Consider the following 25,641-nt stretch of genomic DNA (forward strand, 5'->3'; position numbering starts at 1 on the left):
CTTGTCTGTAAACCTTTCTAGCAAAATCGCATCTCATTTCTTTCTTTCACTGAAATGTGCAGAGACAATTCTTTGTGGAACTGACCGAATCAGTATTGACACTTGGAAACATTTGATTTACTACTTACTTACTTGTTGGTTTCTGTTAAGTAAGGTAGGAGGTTCTTGATAGTAAGGTGATGGTTATGGAAAATGTTCTTAGGAATTTAGCATTCATTGGCTTAAGAGCCACTGTACTTAAAATGAAAAAGAAAAATGTAAGTAAATACTCATTAAATTATCTTTTTTGTTGTTTTGTGTTATGTCCTGTATTAACTAATGGACACCTAATATTGAATGGCATTTAAAAAAGTTCTGTATAAGGTGGCATTTAATTATAATATTCAGACACTAAATAAATGGGTATGAGAATGCATCCATAAGCTCTGTTCTTCAGTGATATATTCTAATAAAAAATAAAAAAAAATTATAAGAGAGTAGTGTTAAGATTTTAGAATTTCTATTGATAAATCATACCTAAATCATATGTCTATTGCTGTTTTGATATTTAGTTGGACAGTTTCAGGCACTGTGAGGCCTCCGTGCTATTTAAACCTGTTATCACATCCCGCCATTGGGAAGGGGGCAGTGAACTAACCACCCTAGAAATGATCCAAATATCTGCTTCTCTATGTGTTCTAGAACAACTTGTTTAAAAATTCTGTGCCATTGAAAAGGGAGGTCCTCCTTCCCTTCCCTCTGATCCTTGTCTATCAGGTCTCAAAAGGGAGGGTGGGATTGGGAGGGGAGGGGGCAGGAAGGTACAGGGGGGGATACAAAGTAAATAAACTGTAATGAATGAAAATAAAAATAATAAAGGTAAAATAAATAATTGAAAAAGAATGACTGTAGGGAGAAAAATAAGAGAATGTGAAACAAACAAACAAAATTCTGTGCCTCACTCTCCCGTTTTTGACATTAATGTGCAAAATTTAGGCATAGGAGGTGTATCTTATGCCTTGAATTACTAAATAGAATAGTAATATTATTTGAAAAACTCTGAAGGGTTGCACATGATGCTTGAAGTGTGGTTAATAGAGGGTGAAGTGTCAGTCAATGCTGGAGCTCTGGACTTGCACTTGAACCTGGAAATGAACTAACCATGTATTGCCTTCCTTCCTACTGTCTGTGCTACCATAGGTAAGTCATGGACTTTGTCTGCGCACAACTTCCCTTTCTCTAATGCCCCAGGGAAAATATCAGACCCCAGTTCATACACTTGTTTTAAGAACGACGTGAGGTAAGTCAACAGTTTAAAAATTTAGATCGTTGTCGTCTACTTTATAGTTTTTATTAGCAGTTACATATTGTATTATACATTCTGAGTGTGTGTGTGGCTCTGTGCGTGCATTTGTATCTGAGTGGTGTGGAAAGCAGTGTGTGTACATACACACTCAAATACAAGTGGCCCTCGAGATTCCATTCTGGTTCAAGTGGATTGTTTCCTGCTGCTCTGTTTTCATGCCCAAATCACTCCACTAACATGACCACCAGATGATCTTCTAAATTTTGTGGTTTCTTACAGTACATTTAATCATCATTTTCACACACCCAAGGCTTGCGTTCGACTTAAGTGGCTCTCCTAGATGTATCTCAGCCTGTGATCCCTGTCAACATTTCAAACAGTGACATAATTTCTCTCATAAAACCAGCCAAGACTGAAAATCTTATAGTGATTTAATGTCACAGGACTCACTTAGTAAATTCCTTATTATTCAAACGTCTCTAATTTAAAAACCAGTCCAAGAAGCTAAAACATGAAATTAGGTTGGTTTTCAGATACTCCATACTTCTCTTAAATTTATACTGCCAAAAGGGTTGCATAGTTCAACTTGTTGGAAAATATTGAGTTATATGAGTAGCATGAATATATACCCATAACTATATGTGTGTGTGTATTTGTACTTTCATATATATATATATACAAAAAAATCTAAAAATACAAAAGGACTCAATAATTAAACCACATAAAAAAACCCATAATTTTTCTATGGTACAATTCGCCATACAGCCCTTACAAGGGTAGCTGCAACAAAATGAAAGCACTTTTAGTGAAGCAACAAATGTTTTCCAAACACAAAAAATAAAAAGTTTTAGAGGAAAAAAGGTGAGCAACTCAGGGACTCAAATAATATGAAAACTATGTGTAAAACAAAATTGATGTAACACCCAAACTGTACTAGTGGTTATGTAAAAATGAGATTTAATTAGAGAAAAAAAATCTTTGCTAATCATACTGCGAATAAAATTTTAAATACTGATAAAGTGAATTGTGAGTTTATAATCTATAGAATTCTTTAGGGAACAATTTAACAGGATGTATAAAATTTAAAATAAAAATTCCCAGTAATTTTTGTTCAGTAATTCTTGTTCTTTTAATGTAGCATAAAACGAAACAAGAGATCACAAAGAAGGGTGTACAGTGCTCTTCACTTTCCCACTATACATGAGTGAGTAGTTGGAGAATTTCAAGAATTATTCAGTAGGACAGTTACTAAGTATACCACGACACATCCATTTGTGGAAATACTATGTGAGGGACAGAGAGTGGCATCGTTCAGCACTGGCGGTCATGGATGGCCATGAAATACAAAGAATACGTCTGGAAGAGCATTATAGGATGTAGTACTAAAGGGAAAATCATATATTATCGGCACTGTTTATCCCTGGGGAATGATAAGGGGTTGCCATAAAGGAATTTAATATCTTACTTTTTAAATTTGTGAAACACGGTCACATTCTGTCTAATTTCACAGAAAGTGATGATGGGTAAGGAGTGTTCCTTTTGTAGTTGTTAATGGCATATAAGTTACCATCTGCATAAATTGTTGAACTGGTCATTCTGACCATGTAGCTCAATTAGCTTAGAGATCTTGCTATAGAGGCTTTGTTTATTCCCATACCGAACTTCCTGGATTGGGCAGGATCTTGGTCAAATTCAAATATCCCTTGAGAAATTGAGAGCCTTCACACTCTGAAGCACATTCCCCAGCCTCAAATATCCTAATTCGTGCAAATCAATAAACAATTCTGTTAGCTGTTTTAAATTGAAGAACAATATTCACTTGTTTTATGTTAACAATCACGTGGTGCATAGACTTTGAAATGAATCTTAACTTATAGAAGAGATGATATAGAAATATTTTGAAAATACAGTCTCTAAAAATGAATTCTGTATTTGTTCCACAGGAGTTAATCAAAGTAGAAAACGGTTCTGAAATCAATAGGGGTATTTCACAAGATAGCACAAATTATACAAATGATCCCCTTGCTCTGCTCAACATATCTCCTTTGGAGTATCAAAGTGTCAAAAAGTTTTCTGAACATTCTGTGTCACATTTCATTTTAATTTTTGCATACCCAATCATCAAGATTTCATAGTATAAGTGAATATTTGTATAAGTAATATACAAATTTAATAAATAATGAATAAATTAATTTAATTTAATACATAATAAATTTAATTTAATAAACAAATTTAAATAAGTAATATTTGATGAAAACAGATAATGCAGGACTCCTGAATTACAACTAATCCATCTACCACTTAAAGCTAGATAATTGATCATATTTGTTCCTCATGTAGAAAGCCCATATTAACAGATCTCTGTAAACCTATCTTTCATGTCTACTTGTTTCTCTTACAAAAGAACTTTGCGGTTAAAACAAGAAAATGAAAGTTAGACTCTAAAATCAAATGCAAAATGATGTGATTGATAAACAGTTTAAAATAATATTCCAGGAGGGGTTTCAAATTTTCATACTTTGAAAACGGAGTCAGAAATGATTAAATTGGTGGATATGGTGATATAGAAATCCTAAGAGCTTTAAGCACTGAATGGCAATTGTACCCTATATCGTTGGGACAAAAAGTCAACCTCAGGTTTTGACGAACCCAGTCTGAAACATAGGTGAAGCATAATGCAGGTAATAAAGTTATTATCTAACAATCACAAGCTAACTAAGTGCATGCATCCTTTTATTCAAAGCTCTTCTTCGTGATTTTATTAAGTGCATGAAATATACATGAATAATTTATCAACAAGATATAAGTTTATATAAAAAAACAAATACAACATAAATGAATTGTCTTCCCCTTGATTTCATATTGTGTAAATATTTCTGAAAGGTTCAGTAGAGAAGATATTCAAAGAAACATGTGTCAAATCTGTCAATAGAATAAGGCTTTTGAAATGAGTGTGCCAATACATTTGTATCATAATTTATTATGATATATTAAAAGATATATTATTTTACAAATTTATTACTTTCAAGTGATCCACATTTTTCAAGCTGAAAGGTATAATTTAGTCAGGATGCTGGCTTTTCATTATGCAAATACATTTTATGAGCATAAAAATTGTCTTATGATATACAGCATCCTTGATTAATTTTGCCCCTAGAAGACAGATAACAGGAGATGTATTGGTTAATGTGAATTTAGTAATTCATATGCTATTCAAATTTCTCTGTACAGCAGATGTTTTAGGCTCTTTAAGGAAGATTTTTATAGCCAATAAAACACCCTAGAATTTACTATATTGTCAAACCTTCATCCTCTGGGCTAGCGTATGGCATCATCACACTCCAATTGATGATTAATTGCTATATTCTGAAATATAACGACCCCACTTCATCTCTGGAGAAACATGTAAATAAAATTACGTACAAAGCTTAGATAATATATATGTGGAAAAGAAGACTAACTGGAAGCTTTATTTTACTAAGTAGCGTTGCTGCATTGTTTCAGAAGCACAGGATATGAATGAGAAAATAATGTATGATACAGAAGCTCAGACTGATGATCTGGAAAGTACTGCTTCCTTATCCGTAAATTTGGAGAGCTGAACTAGAGAATATGCATCTCTCAATTCAGTGGATTTATAACAACAAACACTGAGGGCCTTTCCAGAAATTGAAGCATCCAAGTTGGATTTTAAGCTAACAGGAATTATAATTTTAATGAGTTGCAATCACCCAGATGGTCCATATTAGTAGATGCACCAAAACTGATCTTAGGTTATTCAACATGTAAGAACTGTGCGTAATTAAACTTCCTAAATATACTTACCAAGGCCTTCTCCATTGTACAGTTAACAGTGTGGTAATAAAAACTTTAGACTCTGACGAATAGCACTTTAGTGTTGAAGCCCAAGAAGTTTCAATAATTAAGTAAGATGTATTTTATAAGCATAGTCCTTGAATTTATCATTGCATTTGCATATGCATAAAAACAGGATGGAATGTGTACATACATCATTGTGTGTTAGATAGAGAAGAAGAAAAGAAGAGGCAAAGAAGGAAAAGAAAGAGGAGAAAGAGGAGTTCCAAAAAGAGGAGGGATTAGAAACATAAAAAAGAGAAGATGGGATTAAAGAATAGAGTATTTATTTAGAACAGTAGTGAAAACTATGTTGTGTACTGAATGCTTTCATTTACATAAACATCTATTATAGCTCAAAAACTATGATGTATCTTTATAATAATATGGTCCATGGGTTTCTCTCAAAGAAAGAAGAATCAGCCACAGAGGAATAACCTTTATTTTTCAGTGAATTATTGGCACTAGCTTAGGAACTGGGCAATTATTGGCATAAGCATGCTGCTCACTCACTGGTGAGAACTGGGAAACTGGGAACCTTCTGAGAGACTGTACTTGAGCTGGAGTTTCCTCAACAGTAATGTAATGATAGCAGTTCATATTTCATACAGTCATTTGGCAGTGAAAATAGGTAATATATCTAAATCAGAGTACCTAGTAGTTTTCTTTTCAACAAAATGTGAAATAAATTTGCAAATGATCAATCTTATAGCCTTGTTTAAAATAATGTCTAATTTGGGACTGTCTCTGACATGAACTCAGTGGCTGACCCTTTGATCACCTCCCCCTGAATGCCGGGTGGGGAGGGCAGGAGCAGCCATATCAGGCCACAGAGGAAGACAATTCAACCAGTCCTGATGAGACCTGATAGGCTAGGGTCAGATGGAATGAGAGGAGGACCTCCCCTATCAGTGGACTTGGGGAGAGAGGCACAGGAGGAGAAGAGGAAGGAAAAGTGGGATTGGGAGGGGACAAGGGAGGGAGGTACAGGGGGGATACAAAGTGAATAAACTGTAATAAATAAATAAATAAATAAATAAATAAATAAATAAATAAATAAATAAATAAATAAATAAGTTTTAAAAAGAAAAAAATAATGGCTGATTCAAAGAGCTTCTAATGAGCTTTACACAGTTTAATGTCAATAAGTGAGCACAGGTCTCCTACTCTGCTGCCCTTGTTTCCATTCTGCTGGATTTTATGTGTCTTCTTAAAGAAATATATCATACATTTTAGTAAGCTAGTTTTGTGGGGAAATGAAAAAATGCAGTCAAATTAAGATGAGGGATATCTGTAGTCCTGGAGCAGCAATTAGTCTTCTAAAGTGTTAAACTCATGAATCAGTATGAGCAATCAGAATGACTGTAATTAAATGCAAGAGACTGGATTGGCCCCACAAATAGGAAAATTATATTCATAGAAAAGCTGGCGAAAAACAAAGACTAACTTAGCTGATGGGACTTTAAAAAAAAAAAAAAAAAAAAAAAACCTGTTAGTTACTTATGTGGCATGGCCATACAACATGATGACCTAAGGAAAGCTGATTGAAGAGCATGTCAGAAAACAATACAGTCATTTCACAACATTTTGCAAAACTAATATTGTTTTTTTTAAAAACACATTCCAAATGTTTAAATTCAAAAATTGAGACTTCTAATAGGCGACCAGTCCTTCGATACTTGTTTTCGCGACCTTACTCTCAGCCCTTGCTAATTCTGCTCCTCCTTTACCTTATGGCTTTCAGCAGTGTCTGAAAGCGAACTTGGTTCTCACTGCTACACGTTATGAAAGTGCCTCAAACTGTTATACTTATTTCTAGCCACAAACATATTTCTAGGCTTCAAGTAAGAGTCAATAATGGAAAATGCATGGTTCACAAACTGTCAGCAATGTTGGACAGAGAGTACCCCAGCTAAGTTCAAAGGAACACATATTTCATTAGCCTAACAAATTAACCGAGAGTGACACTAGTACGGCAATTAGGTTACATAAACCTATACCCATAAAGGCACATCATTAGGTTATATTTTTAAACTTCCATATGCCACCCAGACTCAGGCATAAAGAAACATGTAATGCCATCTCCATGACAGATTTTCTTAAATTCACTGGTTTCCCCAATTCTTCTGACATTTCATTGAAATTTTAATACTCTACATTTTGGCATTTGACAGGTTTGCTTCAACTAACTTTGTCAAACAGGAGCATCTGTTTTAAAATGGCAGACTATGCCCAAGCAGCCCATCTTCCTTTTTGTTAGACTCATGGGCCGTTTTAACAAGAACCATATTTTTTTAAGTCTCTGATATTTAAAGGGGTGTTATAAAATATGTTCTACAAAACGGCATTCATTTACTTTTTATAATTACTTGGATGGTCTGCTGGGGGTGTAAGTTCAGGTAAGAATAAGCTGAATGTGAATTACTTTCACAGGGTAGCATCAGATTTTGTTCAATTTCAAATATGAATTCTGAATTCTCATAAGAATTAGAAAACATCATGAACAGCAATGAATATGTAAGGTTAGCACTGGGAAGCATGCCAGAGAGATAGCAGGTTGGTGCATTAGAGATGGTTGCTTGCTCTTTCTTTGTGTGTGCAAGATCTAAGTAAAAAAAAAAAAATCTCATCTTTTCTGTAATTGAAAAGTAAACAGGTTCTGATGCAGAGAACATGGCAGCAGATATCAGCAATATGGGATCTGATATCCTTTGCCTTTGGAGTATAAAAGGCAAGACACAAAGGTGATTGGACTCTCAAAACTTGATGAATTGATTCTCAGTTTTCTCTGAGACAGGAATGGGTCAGATTGTCTCGCATAGTAGAAGGCATCTTGCAGTCCTAACTCTTCAGACCTAACTTCTCTTTTTGGGGTAGCACATTACAATTACTACAGGAAGTTGAGGAACAGGAGTGGCTTCTGCGGGCTACAATACTGAAGTGTGGGGTGCCACGTTATAAATTATTAACCTTAGAAGACTCATCCTTCAAAGGGATGTCTCTCTCCCATCAGAACTCGGAACTGACAGAAGAGTAGGTGGAAAGATTCTGAGTGCCAGAGTGGATAGAGAACACAAAGAAAATAAGGCCCTGCAAATCACCATGAATGAGCAAAGCTCCTATGAACCAGCAGGGCCTGAAGCAGCATGCATGGGCCTGCACACCAGGTCCTCTGTGGATATATTATGGCTTCCATTATAGTGTCTTTATGGGCTTCCTGAGTGTGAGAACAAGTGGGTCTCTGATTCTTGTTTTTTCTCTTGAGCTCTTTTTCTTCTATTGGTCTTTCCTGCCCAAATTAAACATGATAGTTTTTGTTTTGTCCCATTACATTTTATTTTGTTATATATTTAATATTACCTCTTAGAAGCCTGAGTTTTGTTTTGTTTTGTTTTGTTTTTTTTCTGATAAAAAAGACCAGAAAGGGAGTGGCTCTGCATGGGAGGAAAGTGGGGGAGGGGTGGAAGAAGTAGAGGGAGAGGAAACCATAATTAGGATATATTATGTAAGAATATAAACTATTTTCATTAAAAGAAATACTAAATAAATACATAAATGAGACATAGAAATAATTTTAGAATAGTCTAAGAATGAAAATAAACACTTGCCTCATATGCACAGGTCAATGGCTTTGATCTCTAGTACTGAAGACAAAAATTTCAAGTGAGTGTGGAAACTCTGCTAAGCATGGAGCCCTGTGTTCTAGCCCAGGGCACATACAAGGTGAACCTGTCAGGGCTTATCAGACAGATCTAGGCCCACAGCTTACTTCTTTCTCTTATCTGGATGTAAAAATGTTTCTCTGGGATCCTAACCAAAAGCCTGTGTAACAGCATTATCACCCTTCTTGTCTCAATTTCCTAGGGAAATTGTATCTGAATTAATAATAATTATGAGAGTATTGTAAAGCAGACAAAAGCTAGTTGACTACTTGGTCTAAGTCCTCCATTGTATGAAGAAGGTAATTCATGTCTAGTCATAGTCCATAGTTCTGACTTGGACCTTGTTATCTATCTATCTCTGCATTTTCATAGTGGCTATGATTAGTAAGACTATGTCATTAATTATCTAATTCTCACTTTTAATGTTATACATAATATGATGCATGATGTGTGTATGATACATACACCAAAGGTGATGATGCCTCCATAAGATTTAAAGGATAATAGATGTAAGAACATGTTGTCTGATAAGAGCACAATTGAATTAGAAGTTCATCATAATATTACATACATTAAAATTCCTATTGATATAAGTAAAGCAACATAATGTCAAATAAATCACGATATAAAAATGAAATTAAAAGATATACTAGAGAGGTTCAGAAAAGTGCTCATAAAAAAGCCCATGGCAGCTCAATATCCAAGTGGGTTCCCTAGTAAGGAGAAGAGGGACTGTCTTTGACATTAATTCAGTGGCTGGCTCTTTGACCAACACCCCTGAGGGAGGAGCAGCCTTGCCAGGACACAGAGGAGGACGTGGCAGCCAGTCCTGATGAGACCTGATAGGCTAGGGTCAGATGGAAAGGGAGGTGGACCTTCCCTATCGGTGGACTTGGAGAAGGGCAGGGAGGAGATAAGGGAGGGAGGGTGGGATTGGGAGGGAATGAGAAAGGGGGCTACAGCTGGGATGCAAACCGAATAAAATGTAATTAATGTAAAAATAAAAATTTAATTAAAAAATAAACCACAATTAAAGGCAAGTCTTATGTCTAGCATTAGATGGCCAACAACAAGAAATAATAATAATAATATTTTGAGAATATATAAACAAAATAATATTTATATAAATTAGGGCTTAAGAAAAAAAAAAAACCTTGAATTCTAAATGTTGTATATTTGAAGATTCAATCAGTAGCCCAAGGTTCCACCTATTACAAAAAAAAAAAAAAAAAAAAATCTAGGAAAAGATGAAGATGAAAAAAATACAAATGGTATATAAAAAGACATATTCAAAGGGCTTAAACCTATGAGAAAAATATGAAACAGAGAAAATGACCAGGGCCAAAGAGGGTCTTTTATAATACTAAAGGGAATAACAAATGCCCAGCTATTTATCAAACAAACAAACAAACAAACAAACATACAGATCACCAATATCAAAGAATTAAAAGTAACTACTAGCACAGACCCCATAAGCATGGGTAGTATGACAAGAAAATACAAGAAACTTTATGCAAATTTGATTCTTAAAGAAAAAGAAAAGTTTATTGAAATATGTAACTTCCTCATAATTATGCAAGAAAAAGAGAACCGAAGCTATTAAACACTCATAGCTATTCAACTCTAAGGTTACCAAAATTTTTCTAAAGAGCAAACTTTTGGCTCAGATCATTTTACATATGAATTTTATCATACATTCAAGAAAGGAAATAGAAAGAGGCTTACTGAAACCTTTTTCAGAAGACCCAGGGCCAGAGCCTTGTTAAAGCCTGCAAGGTTATCATTGTTACAACACCAAATCCTAACAAATCCACCCAAAGCAGAGAAGGCTACAGTCTAAGGCCCTTCCTAATACAAAAATCTTACCAGAAAAACAGTAGAATATCTCATTCAATAGCTTTTAAAGTGATATTAAATCAGGTCCTCTGAGATATTAAATCAGGTCTCAAATCATGGGTTATTTACAAGAAGACTAATCAGAGGGACAAAGATCTTGGAGTATAATCACACATATATCCAAACCTCTTATTTTATACAGTATGGATATTTAATTTTGGTTTGCCTTTTATATCTAAATAAAATAGGGGAAATATTTTAAAATTTGCTGCACTCTGGGAATGAAGTTAAATCCAGTTTCAACATTTTGTCTGGTTAACTTCTTTAACCTCTGGTTTCTCATCTTTACAATAAGGTGATATGGTCCAGGCTCAGGAGGCTCCCACAAGACTGTGAGATGACCCAAGGAGAGACTTACTCAAAATACTCAGCAGAGAGAAGCATTCCAGGTGGAAACTGCTACTTTCTATAGGTTAAATTAAAAGGATGCTTTTGCTAAATTTACGAGTTTTTTGTTGTTGTTAATGTGCCTTCATGATCCAAAACATTGAGGCCACTGAAGGATAGTATGCCTATAATACCCATACCTAACATTGAAGCAGGAGATGGTCGTGAGTTTGAGGTGAGCCTGAGCTCCAGACAAGCCTGAGATATAAAGTGAGATTTTGTCTCAAGGAATAGAGCAAGAAGAGGGGGAGAGGGAGAAGAAAGAGGAAGAAGACTGGAAAGAGAAGGAAGAGAAAAGAAGCATATGTATTTAGTGTATCATGATCTTTACTTAAGTTCAAAGCCGAGCAGAACTGAAAGATATATTTATATTACAGCTTTCCTGCGTATTGTAGCAGTTTATACGCTCTCTTTTGTTTATTTGTTATTATAATACAATTGTAATTGAAAACACACATCATCATTCCATCAAGGCATTTCATCCCTGATGTATGTTTCCTAATTCTGTTCATCACTTTTACTATTTGGCAGTAAATTTGATTAAGTATATAGTCAAGTAGTATTTTATTGTACATGTAAACAAATAGACTAAGAATTTACAACTACAATAAATATTTCTCTTTAAACGTGATTTTTACAAGGGGCTTTTGAAATCAATTAATTTAGTAGAGTGCCTTTATTTTGGTAAGAAAAAAGTCTTTTATTTCCTAATCATAAGAAAAAAAAATAGAGAATCGCTGACTAGCAACAGTGTAAGAGCTCCCTGGCTGTACTGATACCAGGAAAATAATAGTGACAAATAAGAACAGGGACTGAGGGGCTGGAGAAATTCCTATTGCAGATGTGGCTTAGAGCTACACTTCCTGACAGCAGGATATGTGTGAAGAGACTTTCTGGGATTGCATCATACCACCACACCTCATTGGTGCTATGACCTTTTCTAAATTATTCTCTCATGCCTCATGTTAACATGAGGCAACGAATACAAGCTTTTAGTATCTAACAAATGCCCAGTAAATTATATATACTCGTAGATGTCGTTCAGTTATGTGTATGCTCACAAGAAAATTCACATTAAGCGTAGAATATTTTTATTAGAGTGACACAAAATCACTGATCAAATATATTGTGATCAGGATAGTCCCATAGAAAGACATATATATGACACTGTTTTTAATTCTATTACTTTGCAACTTGTTTTGAAAAGGTCTCTTGATTCAGTAAGTTTTAGGGAAATAAATAAACAAAATAGATAAATTTGCTGATGGTCATCCACAAAGCACTATGGGTAATGAAAGATGATACAGGACAAAAATCCTTCCCTTTAATAAAAGCCCAGCTGTCTTTAGTTGCAAATAATAGGAACTCCTTTGAACTAAATTAAATAGAAAAGCATTTATTAAACCAAAAGTGAACAGTAACACATGACAGGTGACCAATAACATAAGCTACAGGATCAGAACCAATGTCCAAATGTATCATTTGCACTACCACCAATAGGGTAAGATCTGAGCATAGCCATGAACACGCACACTGTCACTGCTGTCCTCCACACACTGGGTGTTGGTTCTTATGGCATGTAGCTACAAGTCAAAGGTATATGACTGGTGGTGTTTGGTCCTGCACCCACCTTCTAGCTGTAAGGCAGGCAGATAGTGAATGTCTGGCTTTTCAAGGTTCACTTATGGGAGGTAAATTCTACATCATAAAATGAGATTATTCATTTATAAAGAAAAAGATGAAAGTATCTACCGTCTTCTAAAAGAACACAAATCGGTAGATAGAATTTAGGAAAGGTACAATTATTATGAATAAATGCTTATGTACAAAGTAGAGTGTGTTATTTGTGTTAGAGATATAAATAAGGAAGCTTATAAGAAATACAATTGCTTAAAAGTATGAAGTCTAACAGCAGACCACCTGGACCATCTCAGCTTAGAAACTGCTTGATGCTGGCAGTTGACTCACTGAGAACTGCATTTTCCAGCTAACTCTGCTCTACAGTTTCAAATGAGATGTGAGATTTGTCAATCAGATGTGCTGGCTAAGACAAGCAACTGAATTCAGGGATGGACTGAGTCTAGAGAGAAGTACAGTGTAGAGATCCTGGGGTATTAGCATAGCTTACATAACAAGCAGGGTTGTTCTGGTCCAGGGGCTGAGGAGCAGCCCCTGTACTCATCAGATGGTCACACTATCCCATGAGCAGCTGCTGCTTTGGCAACAGAAGGCTGGGCTGCAATTCTGGGAGCTGTATCAGAAAGCTCAACCTAGTTTCTGTTTCTATCCAATCCTCTCAAGAATTCTGTAAGTCCAATTAATCTCTTCTGCTTAAAACCTAGTAAACATTTTTTTTTTTTTTTTTTTTTTGCTACAACTAAACGTTAAGCAATCAGTCACTTGCTGGCCTATGTGGCTCTATCTATCTATGCAACTGTCTATCTATCTATCTATCTATCTATCTATCTATCTATCTATCTATCCATCTATCTATCTACACACACACACACACACACACACACACACACACACACACTGCTCAACTTCCCTAATGGCTTATAGGCTCACATGTACAGATGATATCAGTAGCTGCCACAGGAGATTAGGTAAAGTCAAGTGGTCAAGTCTGTGTCTAGACAGCATGGCACCATGCACAAAGCACCACTTGATATGTGGTGATTCTTAATGCTTCTGGTGAAAACAATCGTGCTATAATTAAATAAAAACCACTGGGTTGACTGTCACAGTGATGGGCACAGGTATAGGGAGTAGACTTGGAAGCTATCATGAAGAGAGAGATTTGATTTTCAAAAATTAACCACCATTATTTAAGGCCCATGAAAAGGGACAAATCTTCAGGAGGTAATGCAGTGATTCAAAGTTCAGATGTGTCACAGTTCAGCAGGCTGCAACTGTCAAATGAAAACAAAATACATTGTCTGGAAGTGCTGCAGAGAAGGTCTGTGGATGTGTTCAGGACTCTAGGTTCTGAGGCTCAAGTCTTTCTTCTCAAGTGCTCTCCAATTTTACCCTAAGAGATAAGCAGCCCACAGCTGTGGCAGTTTCCCCAAATTCAGATGGAATATCAACTGAAGGACAGGCAGGAAAAGACACTATCCACAGGATGACAGCATTGACACAATTCTGCAGCCTAAAAAGAGCTAAACAAGTGGGTTTGCTTTCCCCTCACCCCATGAAGCTTGAGCACTAAGGGCCTACACTGCATTTTTAGAGTACTGGACAGACTCAGAGCAGGAGTCAACTTAGTAGTAGAATAAAAGGAGTGGGGGAGGGGCTCAGATTCTGAAAGGTAGAGATGCTCACTGCTGATTTCTTAGCAGTGTCAGATTCAATCTCACTTTGTCCTTAAAGATGATGCTACAATTTGGAATCTGTAGTCTTACCATTCTTTCCTTTCCTAACAGGAGCAGCTGTGTTGACCAGACACAGTCTGAAGAGGCACAGTCTGGGAGCCTCTGGCTAAGAGGGTTCATACAGCTGGAAGTTGGAAGCCAATGGATTCAACATGTTCATGTTTGAGGGGAGATGTTACAGGATAAAATCTAATAAGGTATTAAGTCTATCACTAAATAATTCTTTTCCAGTCTCTTGAAGTCTGGATGCCAAAAAGCATCTCTGATTAACATGAACGTCTGTCTTGGCTGTTGCCAGAAGAAAACTCACATTCCTAACTAGGGTGTGCCCTGTGGGCAGACAGTTATTCTGCTGCACTAGAAGAGCCATAAACCTCTACCTTTGCACACCACATCAAAAAAGCAAATGCATCTATTTGAGGAGAATGAACTGAATGAGTAAGGTTTCCACTTTTGAGAGGGGAAAGGACTAATTTGATAACGCAGAGTTATACTTTATTTAGGTTTTCCCAATTAGGACTAAAGATAGTGTTTTCCTTTACAAATATAACAATAATAATTTGAATTTTTATCATGCTTCAGGTTCCTTTCCATCTTAGTGGTTTTTAAAAAATAGAGACACCCGAAGATGATAGTATAAAGAATGTGGAAGTGTATTATTCTTCTCTATGTGCTGGTAAATATAACAAGTGATAATATTTAAGAGTATAAAAATTTGACAGGTTCTGACACCTTATCCAAAAGATCCCCTGTACTGCTCTACATCTGGTCAGCATTATAGTGGGTATAAGAATTTTAATTTCCCTTTGTACTTACAGTCTTTCTTCCTGCAACCATACGTTTTTATATTGAGAAAGTGTTGGCCATGTAACCTGAGTCATTAAATGCCATCATCCATGCAAAACACAGTGTGAAGAAGTAATATTGTAAAATCTTCAGACTGGAAGAATGTATAGACCCTATGAAAAAGAATCAAAATACTTTAAATTTTATTTTTTAAGATGATGTTAAAATTTTAAAATTGTTTTTATTTTTTACAATTTATTTAACTTTATATCCTGATTGTAGTCCACTTCCCCAGCTCTTCCCAGTCTCCTCCTCCCTCCTTTTTCCCCTTATCTCCCTCCCCTAGTCCACTGAAATGTGGAGTCCTCCTCCCTTGACATTTGACCCTAGTTTATCAAGTCTCATCTGGACTGCCTGGATCCTCTTCCTCTGTGGCCTGGCAAGGCCACACCTCCAGGGAAAAGTGATCAAAAACAGTTCATGTCAGAGATAGTTCCTGTTCCCCTTACTAGGATACCCACTTGGAGACTGAGCTGCCTATGGGCTACATCTGAGTAGGGGCTCCAGGTTATCTCCATGCATGGTCCTTGTTTGGTGTATCAGTGTCCACAGTATCCCTGGGCCCAAATATTTTGGCTTTGTTGGTCTCCCTGTGGAGCTCCTGTCCCCTCTGGAGAGGATGTTAAACTTATAAGAATCCACCCTATGGATTTCAATAGACTTCTCTATGATAACAGAAATATTTTATCTGTTGCCCTGTCCAATATGGCAGCCCCCAGCTACACAGTGACTAATTATATGAACAGAAACATAGTATAACCAAAGAGTTTAAGCTCTATTATTTTATTTTGATAAATATAAATAAAACTTTATATATCATATTGGACAGCGTGATTCTATAATACACTCATAAATATATGTACACAAATATATGTATGACATGAAATTATTGTGTTTAATAAGACCTGGTCATATATCATATTTTATTTAGGACAGAAATAACTTCTGTAGTAGATGACTGGTTAAGTAAAAAGACATTCCACAGGATACTGGTGAGGGTGGCAAGTAAGAAATCAAAGCTAGAGATTTTAGAAATTAAATGGATGGCTTCCAATGGAAAAAGTTCACTAGAAGCCATTTCTTTTAGATAAATAGTAGTAATGTGGAAGAAAAAAAGTGGATAAACTTTTATTCTAATCCATGGTAGACAAACTTAGGAGGCCCCCATATTTATTCAGTGGAAATTCCAGGCAGAGAAAATAGAGACTATATAAAGAGGTGATTAATTAAAGGTGAAGAAAAATAAGTTTTTTGTTTTTTTTTTTTTTTAAGCTGGGAAGAAAGGGTGAAAGTGTTGAGTGAAAGGGTTCAAGGCCCAGATTAATTAATATATCTCTTCACATCCAAAACAGTGCTTTCAAGTGATGGAAGAACTAGCTGCAGAGGAATCCAAGTCTAGACATCAAAGTCAGAAATAAGCAAAAGAGAGGACCCTAACTAAAATGTTCAATCCCCATCCTGAAAGGCAAAGAGGATGGACATCAGAAGAAAAAGAAACTAGGAAACAACCTCGGAACCTGCTACAGAGGGCCTCTAAAAGCCAGAAGAAAACAGGAAACAACCTTGAAACCTGCCACAGAGGGCCTCTGAAAGCCTATGCAGTATAGACTGTCAAAGCAGATGCTGAGCCTGATGGCCAACTGATGGGCAGAGTGAATGGAATTTTATGTAAGAAGTGGGAAATAGTAAGAGCTGGAGGGGACGGGAACTCCACAAGGAGAGCAACAGAACAAGATAATTTGAACACAGGGAACTTCCCAGAGACTCATACTCCAACCAAGGACTATTCGTGGAGATGACCTGGAACCCCTGCACAGGTGTAGCCCATGGCAGTTCAGTGTCCAAGTGGGTTACATAGTAATGGGAAGAGGGACTGCCTCTGACATAATCTGATTGGCCTGCTCGTTGATCACCTCCCCCTGAGGGGGGAGCAGCCTTACCAGGCCACAGTAGAAGACAATGTAGCCACTTTTGATGAGAACTGATAGACTAAGATCAGAAAGAAGAGGAGAACCTCCCCTATCAGTGGACTTGGGGAGTGGCATGCATGCAGAAAGGGGAGGGAGGGTGGGATCGGGAGGGGAGGAGGGAGGGGCTTATGGGGGGATACAAAATGAATAAAGTGTAATTAATAAAAAATTTAAAAAAAAAAGAAATAATACCTCCCTCCCTTAATTTCTAACTACCCCTATAGGACTTGACATTGGAGATTGATAACTATTTGCCTTGATCATAGTCAAACAATATATCAACCATAGCAAGGGTGGGGAGATACAAACTTGCCTTCTGTAAGCCTGGATAAAATGCTAGAAGCTATCAAACCTAAGAGCCAATGCCAGCTGAATATTAGTCAATGACTCAGTGATCATTTGCAATGCTCTTGGCTTCTTCTTTGGTAAATAATTTTAAGTAGGCTTCATTAGAATTGCAGAGGAATATTTTTTTAATTGAAAATAATTCAAGGGTCATTTGAAATTCTGGGTAACTTTATTACTTAATGCTTCTCCAGCTCTCCCTGTGCAGTACAGATATAAATAGTAACAAATACATTCTTTTCTAGTGAGCCTTATAAGGAGAAACAGACTCAAAAATGCTAAGGTTATTTTTTTATGTTTTTTTAAATAAATAATTCAGTTTACATATCAGTCATAGGACGTTCTCTCCTCTCAGTCCCCCCTCCCTCCTGCATTCCCTCTTTCCTATTCCTCAGAATAGGGGAGCCCCCCCACCCAGACACCCCAGATCATCTATTCACATGAGGACTGAATTCCTCTTCCTCCCCTGTGGCCTTGTAGGGAAGTCTCAGCAATGGGAAGTAATCATAAAGTGGGCAACATAGTTCATGTTGGAGATATCTCCCCCTCCCCTAACTAGCAGGCCAACATGAAGCCCAATCTGCCCATCAGTTACTTAGAAGTAGAGGACCTAGGTCCAGACAATGCCTTGTCCTTGGCTGCTGTTTCAGACTCCACAGGCCCCTCTGGGCTCTTGTTGATTGGCTCTGATAATCTTCTTGTGGAGCTTTTGTCACCTCTAGGTCCATTTATCCTTCCCCTTCTTTTCCAGTAGACTCCTTATGCTTAACCCAATGCTTTTCTGTGAGTCTCAGTGTCTGTTTCAAACTGTCACTGGGTGGAGCCTCTAAAAGGACAACTCTGGTAGGCTCCTCTCTATAAGCAGAGCAGAGTATCATTAATACTGATAGGGGTTGGCTTTTTTTCTATGAGGTGGGTCTTATGGTTAGGCCTGCCACTGGTTGGACATTCCCTCAGACCATTCTCTGTCTGTTCTATCTTTGTCCCTGCAGGTATTGTAGGTAGGACAAGTTTTGAATTGAGATTTTTGTGGGTGGGTTGGTTATCTCCATCTACTATGAATCTTATCTAGATAAAGGGCATCCTCTTCAGTATCCATGGCCCCTGCTACTAGGAGTCTTAGCTAGAGTTCCTCTCATATTCTCTCCAAGGTTTATTCTGATTTAGGTCTGCAGCCTGTCACAGAGATGCCCTGAACCACCATTTCTCCTTTCTCTGCAGGCCTTCTGTCCTTCTGCTTCTATTCTCCCTAGGTCTGATCTCCACCCTTTTGTCTCTCTGTGTTCTTTCTTCTACCTTGTTCTTACTCTTTTACCACTACCACTGTCTATTCTATTTTCCCTTCTGAGTGAGATTTGTGAGTCTTTCCTTGGGTCCTTTCTTGGGGTCAGTGCATTGTAGTCTGTCTATCCTGTGCTATATGACTAAAGTCCACATATAAGTGTGTACATACCATGTCCTTCTTTCTGGGTCTGTGTTACCTCACTCAGGATGGTCTTTTCTATTTCCATCCATTTGCCTGCAAATTTCATGATTTTCTTTTTTAATGGCAGAGTAATACTCAATTAATATTCATATGGAAAAATTAACAAACAAACAAACAAAAACCCAGAATAGCTAAAACAATCCTATACAATATACAATAATAGAATCTATACAATAATAGAACTTCTGAAGATATATCCATACCTGACCTCAAGCTATATTACAGAGCAATAGTAATAAAAACTACATGGTACCAGCATAGAAATATACTGGTTGATCAATAGAAACAAATTAAGGACCCAGAAGTAATCCCAAACACCTACGCACACCTAATTTTTGTGAAAAGAGCCAAAACTATATAATGAAAGAAAAACAGTATCTTCAACAAATGGTGCTGGTATAACTGGATGTCTACATGTAGAAAAATGCAAATAGATCCATATTTATCACCCTGCACAAAAGTAAAGTCTAAGTGGATCAAAGACCTCAACATAAAATGGGACCGCTTGAAACTGAAAAGGTTCTGTAAAGCAAAGGATACTCTCAATAGAATGAACAGAAGTCTATATATTGGGAAAAGATCTTCACCAATCCTATATCTGACAGAGGGCTAAAATCCAGAATATATAAAGAATTCAAGAAATTAAATGCCAAATAACCAAATAATTCAATTAAAAATGGGATATTAAACTAAACAGAGATTCTCAATGGAGGAATCTTGAATGTTGGAGAAGCACTTAAAGACATGCTCATTGTCCTTAGTCATCAGGGAAATGTTAATCAAAACAACTCTGAGATTCCATCTTACACCTTTCAGAATGGCTAAGATCAAAAACTCAAGGGACAACATATGGTGGAGAGGATGTAGGGAAAGGGGAACACTCCTCTATTGCTGGTGGGAGTACAAACTTGCACAACTACTTTGGAAATATACCTGGCACGTTTTTCAGAAAAACTGGGAATATCTATACCTCAAGACACAGCTATACCACTCCTGGGCATATACCTGAAAGATGCTCCACCATACAGCAAAGACGGTTACTCAACCATGTTCATAGCAGCTTTATTCATAATAGCCTGAAACAACCTAGATGTCCCTTAATCGAAGAAACTAAGATTAGTTTTAAGTGTGCATTTACAGAGGGTCTTAATAGTGTTGTAGTCTAGTCTTCACAAATACAACTGTAACATGTATTCCCATGAGGATAATTTGAGGAAAGAAAGATAGGTAGGTAGCTAAATAACAGTAGATAGCCAGAAAGACACATACACACTTGAAACTTAGTAGGAATGTGATTTTTATCTTTTCCTAAACTGCCCTGTTCCCAGAGGAATATGCAGATGGGCTCCGCAGCCTTACATAAACCAGTGCTGTCTTATCATCCCTTAATTAAGTTCTTTCAGCTTTTGCTGGTGCCAAGTAACCCTCAACCCACAGCTACTTAGAAACTATCTAATCTCATCACTTTCCCAACAAAATAATTTCCTCATGCCCAGTAAATGATCTTGCAGAATACCGCCACCCATTTGATTTTCACAAGCTGTAATTGCCAAGAGTTTCTCTTTAACTTTTCTGACCTAAATTGCGTTCTGGCATCTGTTAGCATTGGTCTATTTTTCCCTCTAGGTCAGACACAGTGAAGTTTCTTAAGAGGAAATTATGCAGTTATTATCTGAAAAACAACTATAATATTCAAATGCTGCATCCCTCCCTTCCAGGCCCAATGCCCCTTCCTTGAAGTAAAGGAGTCTACATGAATCCAACACTAGTTTCTTCTACTGGGTCTTTAAGCTGATTGATTTATGCTTTGTTTACACTTTGCTTCAGTTGTTCTGATTGCTAGATCTCTCTCATATAATGTTGCATGTTTAATTGAGTCTAATATTCTAGGATAATTTTGATAATATCAATGGTGATGTTACTAGGATAAGAGCTGTTACCTAGAAAATCATTAGCAAGGAAATGCTGCCTTGTTTATCTCAGTATCTCTAAACGTAATAACATTGTAAGATGAATAAACAATAATTTGGAGAATAGCGGCTGCTACTTCCTTATTTCATTCTAAAAGCTCCAATGACTAATCTACCTGTATTCAAAAACAGCCGCCATCACTGTGTCAGTTTTGCCCAGAGACTCATCCATTCACACATCCTCTGTTCTAGAATCACTGAAATGTACGTGTTATACATGTGATTCTGACCTTGCAATAGTCATGACCTAGGTAGTCCATATTGACCACTTAGAATTCTCAAGATGGATTTGAAGGTTTCTTCTGAGTATCAATTCTTTAACTTAAAAAGATTTAAATACTTTATCCTGCCAGTATTGTTTAATTTATTCTTTTCCTCATATCCCTAAGCTTATTATAATGCATATTAAATAATCAGTGTACAATAGACATTTAATGAAGGAAGTAATTATTGAATGAATGAGTGATGAATTTGTTTCTCATGCTCCTTACTCCATGTTTTTTTAGGCACAGGTTATACCAGTTTTATTGGACCAATATATGCGGTTATAAACATGTTGATAGATAATCATGATTTAACAATACTATTCGGGCCATTGTGATTTGAGAAACAGGAAGAGAAAGGAGACAAAGAAAAAAAGAGTGATGAGGAAGAGAGGGAAGGAAATAGGGATGGAGAAAGAAAAAGAAAGTGAAGGAAAGAGTCTGATGATTCCCTGAGCTACCAAAGAAGAAAAAATGGCTAAGAAGGTTTTCACCAGGCATCATCTAAAAACTTCTTGTTTAAGGTGTAGAACTTAAATACACTCAAAAATGTAAAAAAAAAAAAAAAAGCCTGCATATCACATGCATTGATAATACAGTATCATATTTCATTTTCTACAATGTTGATTAACTGGATAAATCTAAGTACCCATTCCCTTTAGAACAGACCACTTAAATTGGAGCATTGAGAAAAGAGATGATGTAATCTGTTCAAGCCAGCATCATGTCTTTACTAAGATATATCAATGATGTGTGATCACATCAGCCAAGTTATTCTGCCTCTTAGGGGTTAACTGATACTGGAAGAGATACAATTTTTAGCTCTTTGAGTCTGCTTCCCTGGTTATAAAGACAGAAATATTACCAAGTACTTCATTTCATTGGGCAACTAGAACTAGAAATGAAGGGTGCCAATTAAAATGATAGATTGTGTAATTAAAAAATAGCCATTTTCAAGTTGTAATTTAACCCTTAAGTGCTTTCTATATCTGCTTACATTCCTTTAAGATAAAAGAAACCAGTGGTTGTTTTTTTTTTTTTGAGAAGAAAACAGAAGACTTGAATGAAGATCACTAAAAGTCCTCCATCCATGCATAACTACAATTCTTTATGAGCCCAATAAAATTTTACCTTCAAAAATATAATCATAATAAAAATAAGTGGTACCACAAGCAAACTTTTTTTTTCAAGAAAACCTCCACTGAGCATCTGAAACTGCCTAAGAATTTTTCCTTAGAAATATAGTAGCATAAGATAAGCACATATAACATGCAATACTATCCCAAAGATACCTATGTAAAATTAATCACTGAAATCCTATAAGACAGTTAAATTAACTAGTTTTATAATGCAAAGAACTAATTTGGAAATAATGATGAGTTAGAATATAAGCAATCCAATTAGTTTCTTTATAAGTGTGTGTAAATTTAATTATCCCTAGAAGCTGTCTTTTATAAATGAGTAAAAATATGAACAAAGTTTCATAAATGCTCTATGTCTGCTCAGAGCAGTGATTTGGACTCAGGCTGCTTGCCATAGATAAAATTTTTCTCAAAGGCAGAAACCATCCTCATAGTCCAGCTACTTGCTGTACAGAACACTGAATTAGAATTGTCTATTTCTAACTATGGACTGGGATAAACCACAAAAATGTTCCAACACATTGGTGGAGAAAAACAGATTCAATTTTCTATTTCCCTTTAACCAGCTCTTTGTGATGTCTGGAATGCAGAAAGGTTACGCAATCAACATTTTAGGCCTCCCAGCATAGCAGATAACTAACTCATCATCATAAAATCCATGGTGCAAAAGCAAACACATTACAAAACAGGTCAGTAGCATTAGTAGAATAAAAACACACATACACAGACATAAACACAGACAGACACACATGGAAAGAGAGAGGCAGACACAGGAGCTTATATGCACACACACATACACATATACACAAAACATTTTTGCTCACTCTATGACCTTTGGCCTTTCACAAGAACATAAGCTTTCTCCACTGAAAATACTGTTTCAAAGCAAAAACAAAGTCCACAATCCAACCTTCATCTTGTTATCAGTCTTCATGACAACATTCCACATTCACTTGACCACTATAAGGGATAACATGTAGGAGTTTCAGGGACAACTGGGATATTTTATGACATGCTGTCACCTTCACATATTTTTCTCAAGTTTGTCTTACCACTTTGCACCAGCTTCATACTTTAAAATGTCTGAACATCCTGTGATTTTCTTCCAGGTTATTAGTGATATTTTTCTTGACGAATCAGACTATTTTTTCTAAACATGTTCCCCAGGATTTAGAGATAGATGTAAGAAGGTGGCAGCATTATAGAGGGGAGAGGTTGTCAGTGTCTGCTTGAACCAAATTTCAAACACTGCTCTAGAGACTTTGGCGGGACTATTGATTTATGCATGACCCTGCCTAGCAGGTCTGTGCCTGCGGCAAACTGCAAACTGGGAGTCCAGCTGGACTGCATCCTCAAAGACTTACAGCTTTCAATCTCCAAGGTGCAGTTTTGTTCATCCAGTGGGTACCGCCTTAGATCCATCATGCAGGCAGCCGTGGTTGTAATCCTAGAAGAGAAATGGCAGTATGTGTTGTTAGTGCTTAAAGCCAAGTGAGAAGGGATAAACAAAACAAAGAAAAAAAAAAAGCCTCCTCTGAGCCTGTTTCCTAGGATAAGCATCCAGAACAGGGAGTGATGCATCTTTCAAAAACCATTTTCCTTTACAGATCTTCTGCTGGCTTCTGAAGAGATTGGACTATATAAGTACCCAAATAGGTCACTAACTACTTGAATCAAAATCGCCTACATGTGTTTCTAAGGCAATTTTTTAAGTCACATTCTCCAGAATGCCTTGGGGCATGAGGTGGTTCTAGCTGCATCTCAGCTGACTAGGGGCGGTATCAAAACATTCCATAGATGGATTTTCACATTTGTTTTATTCCATCTTTCCGTAAGAATCTAAAATTTACTCCTCTATCAGTCTTAGTGTGGATTCATCATTTGTCACACTTCACTAAATCACATTGTGTTTTGTTAGCATTATGATTGACATACAGCACCCATCAGTCTTCCCTCTATGCCTGACTATTCTGTTATCTGATGTCCTCTTGGCAACTCAAAGCATCTTCTTTGAGTTTGTATTGGGGGGGAATCAATATGTCCCTTTGGCCTTTAATTTCTTGATCATTGTTTTACACTGATGTTTGTATTGATGATCCCTGAGGAGCCACACATCTGATAGTTATAAACGATTAAAATGCTTCAATGCAATATCTTGAAACAACTCATAGCCCGAGACTCAGGTATGAACCTCAGTTCTATGTACAGAAGCTAACAAAGTGTGCAACACATAGTAGGCTTTTTATACATGAGTATATGTCGAAGGAAACTAAGAAAGGAAATGAATCCTGGACTCGAGCAGCCTAGGTTTGCTCAGTTGTGAGAAGCTCTGAGCTCTGCAAGAAATGGAAAAATGAGATGGAGCTCTGTCCTTGATGAAATAGTCCAGAGTACACGTTCCAAACTGAAATCATCTTGTGTGGAGCTAAACTAACAATGCACACATCCTAGCTCCGGGAACACACTCAGGTGAACTTGAGAACTAAGCCACAGTGTAGACTGGGAGTGTGTAATTTGTTAATCATAATTATGTTTCTTAATTTTAGTTTTCTTTTTATAGGACAAAAAAAGCAGCTTCACAGAGCAGGTTTCTTGTTGATTTCTTCTTTAATTCAGTGAGTCCTGTGGGTCACTGCCTCAATTCTTTACCACCCCATTGCCTCCTATGAGCATGTCTCCAATGCTTCATGTACAAGTCAGTGGAGGAGCTGGACCTCACAACCTTTCCACCTGTGTTCCTACTTCCATCGTCCACCTAAAAACACAAGGTTGACTTCATCACACCTCTGTTTATAAAATGTAATTGTTCTTCCAAGGGAACCCAAAGCCCTGACTTTGGCCTATTGTTTTCCACACAGTCTGTTTTTCTTCTTCCTTTCCACTATCATCGCCTACTGTGCCTTCTCACAATGTCGCTCAGTCTTCACCTTCTCTCTCTGCCTACAGCATGTATCTTCCTTCTCCCCCTCCCCCATCTGTCACTCAAAACCTTCCTCTTCAGAGGAGCTCTTCCTGTTCAACCTAGCCAGGGTGATTTTCTTAACTCAAGCTCCATCTCGCTTTCTGTTCACTGCCTTCAAATAATTACCTCAGTCTGGAATTAGCCTGCTAATTGTTTTCTCAGAACAGTCTATTTCTTTCAATAAAATTGAAGCTGCTT

At 36.8% G+C, this 25,641-nt stretch overlaps 1 protein-coding gene across 1 annotated transcript in view; it reads right to left on the reverse strand.

The window, feature by feature from the left end:
- The window catches only part of Gabrb2 (gamma-aminobutyric acid type A receptor subunit beta2), a 229,793-nt gene that overhangs the window by 86,547 nt on the left and 117,605 nt on the right, over window positions 1-25,641 (reverse strand). Inside the window, exon 6 of the mRNA XM_055610701.1 lies at window positions 23,846-23,928. Coding sequence (XP_055466676.1) covers window positions 23,846-23,928 — 83 coding nt within the window. The remainder of the gene's footprint in view (window positions 1-23,845; window positions 23,929-25,641) is intronic.

This window comes from Psammomys obesus, unplaced genomic scaffold, assembly GCF_907164565.1.
Source record: "Psammomys obesus unplaced genomic scaffold, mPsaObe1.curated_primary_1811, whole genome shotgun sequence".
In the NCBI taxonomy this organism is placed as follows: Eukaryota; Metazoa; Chordata; class Mammalia; order Rodentia; family Muridae; genus Psammomys; species Psammomys obesus.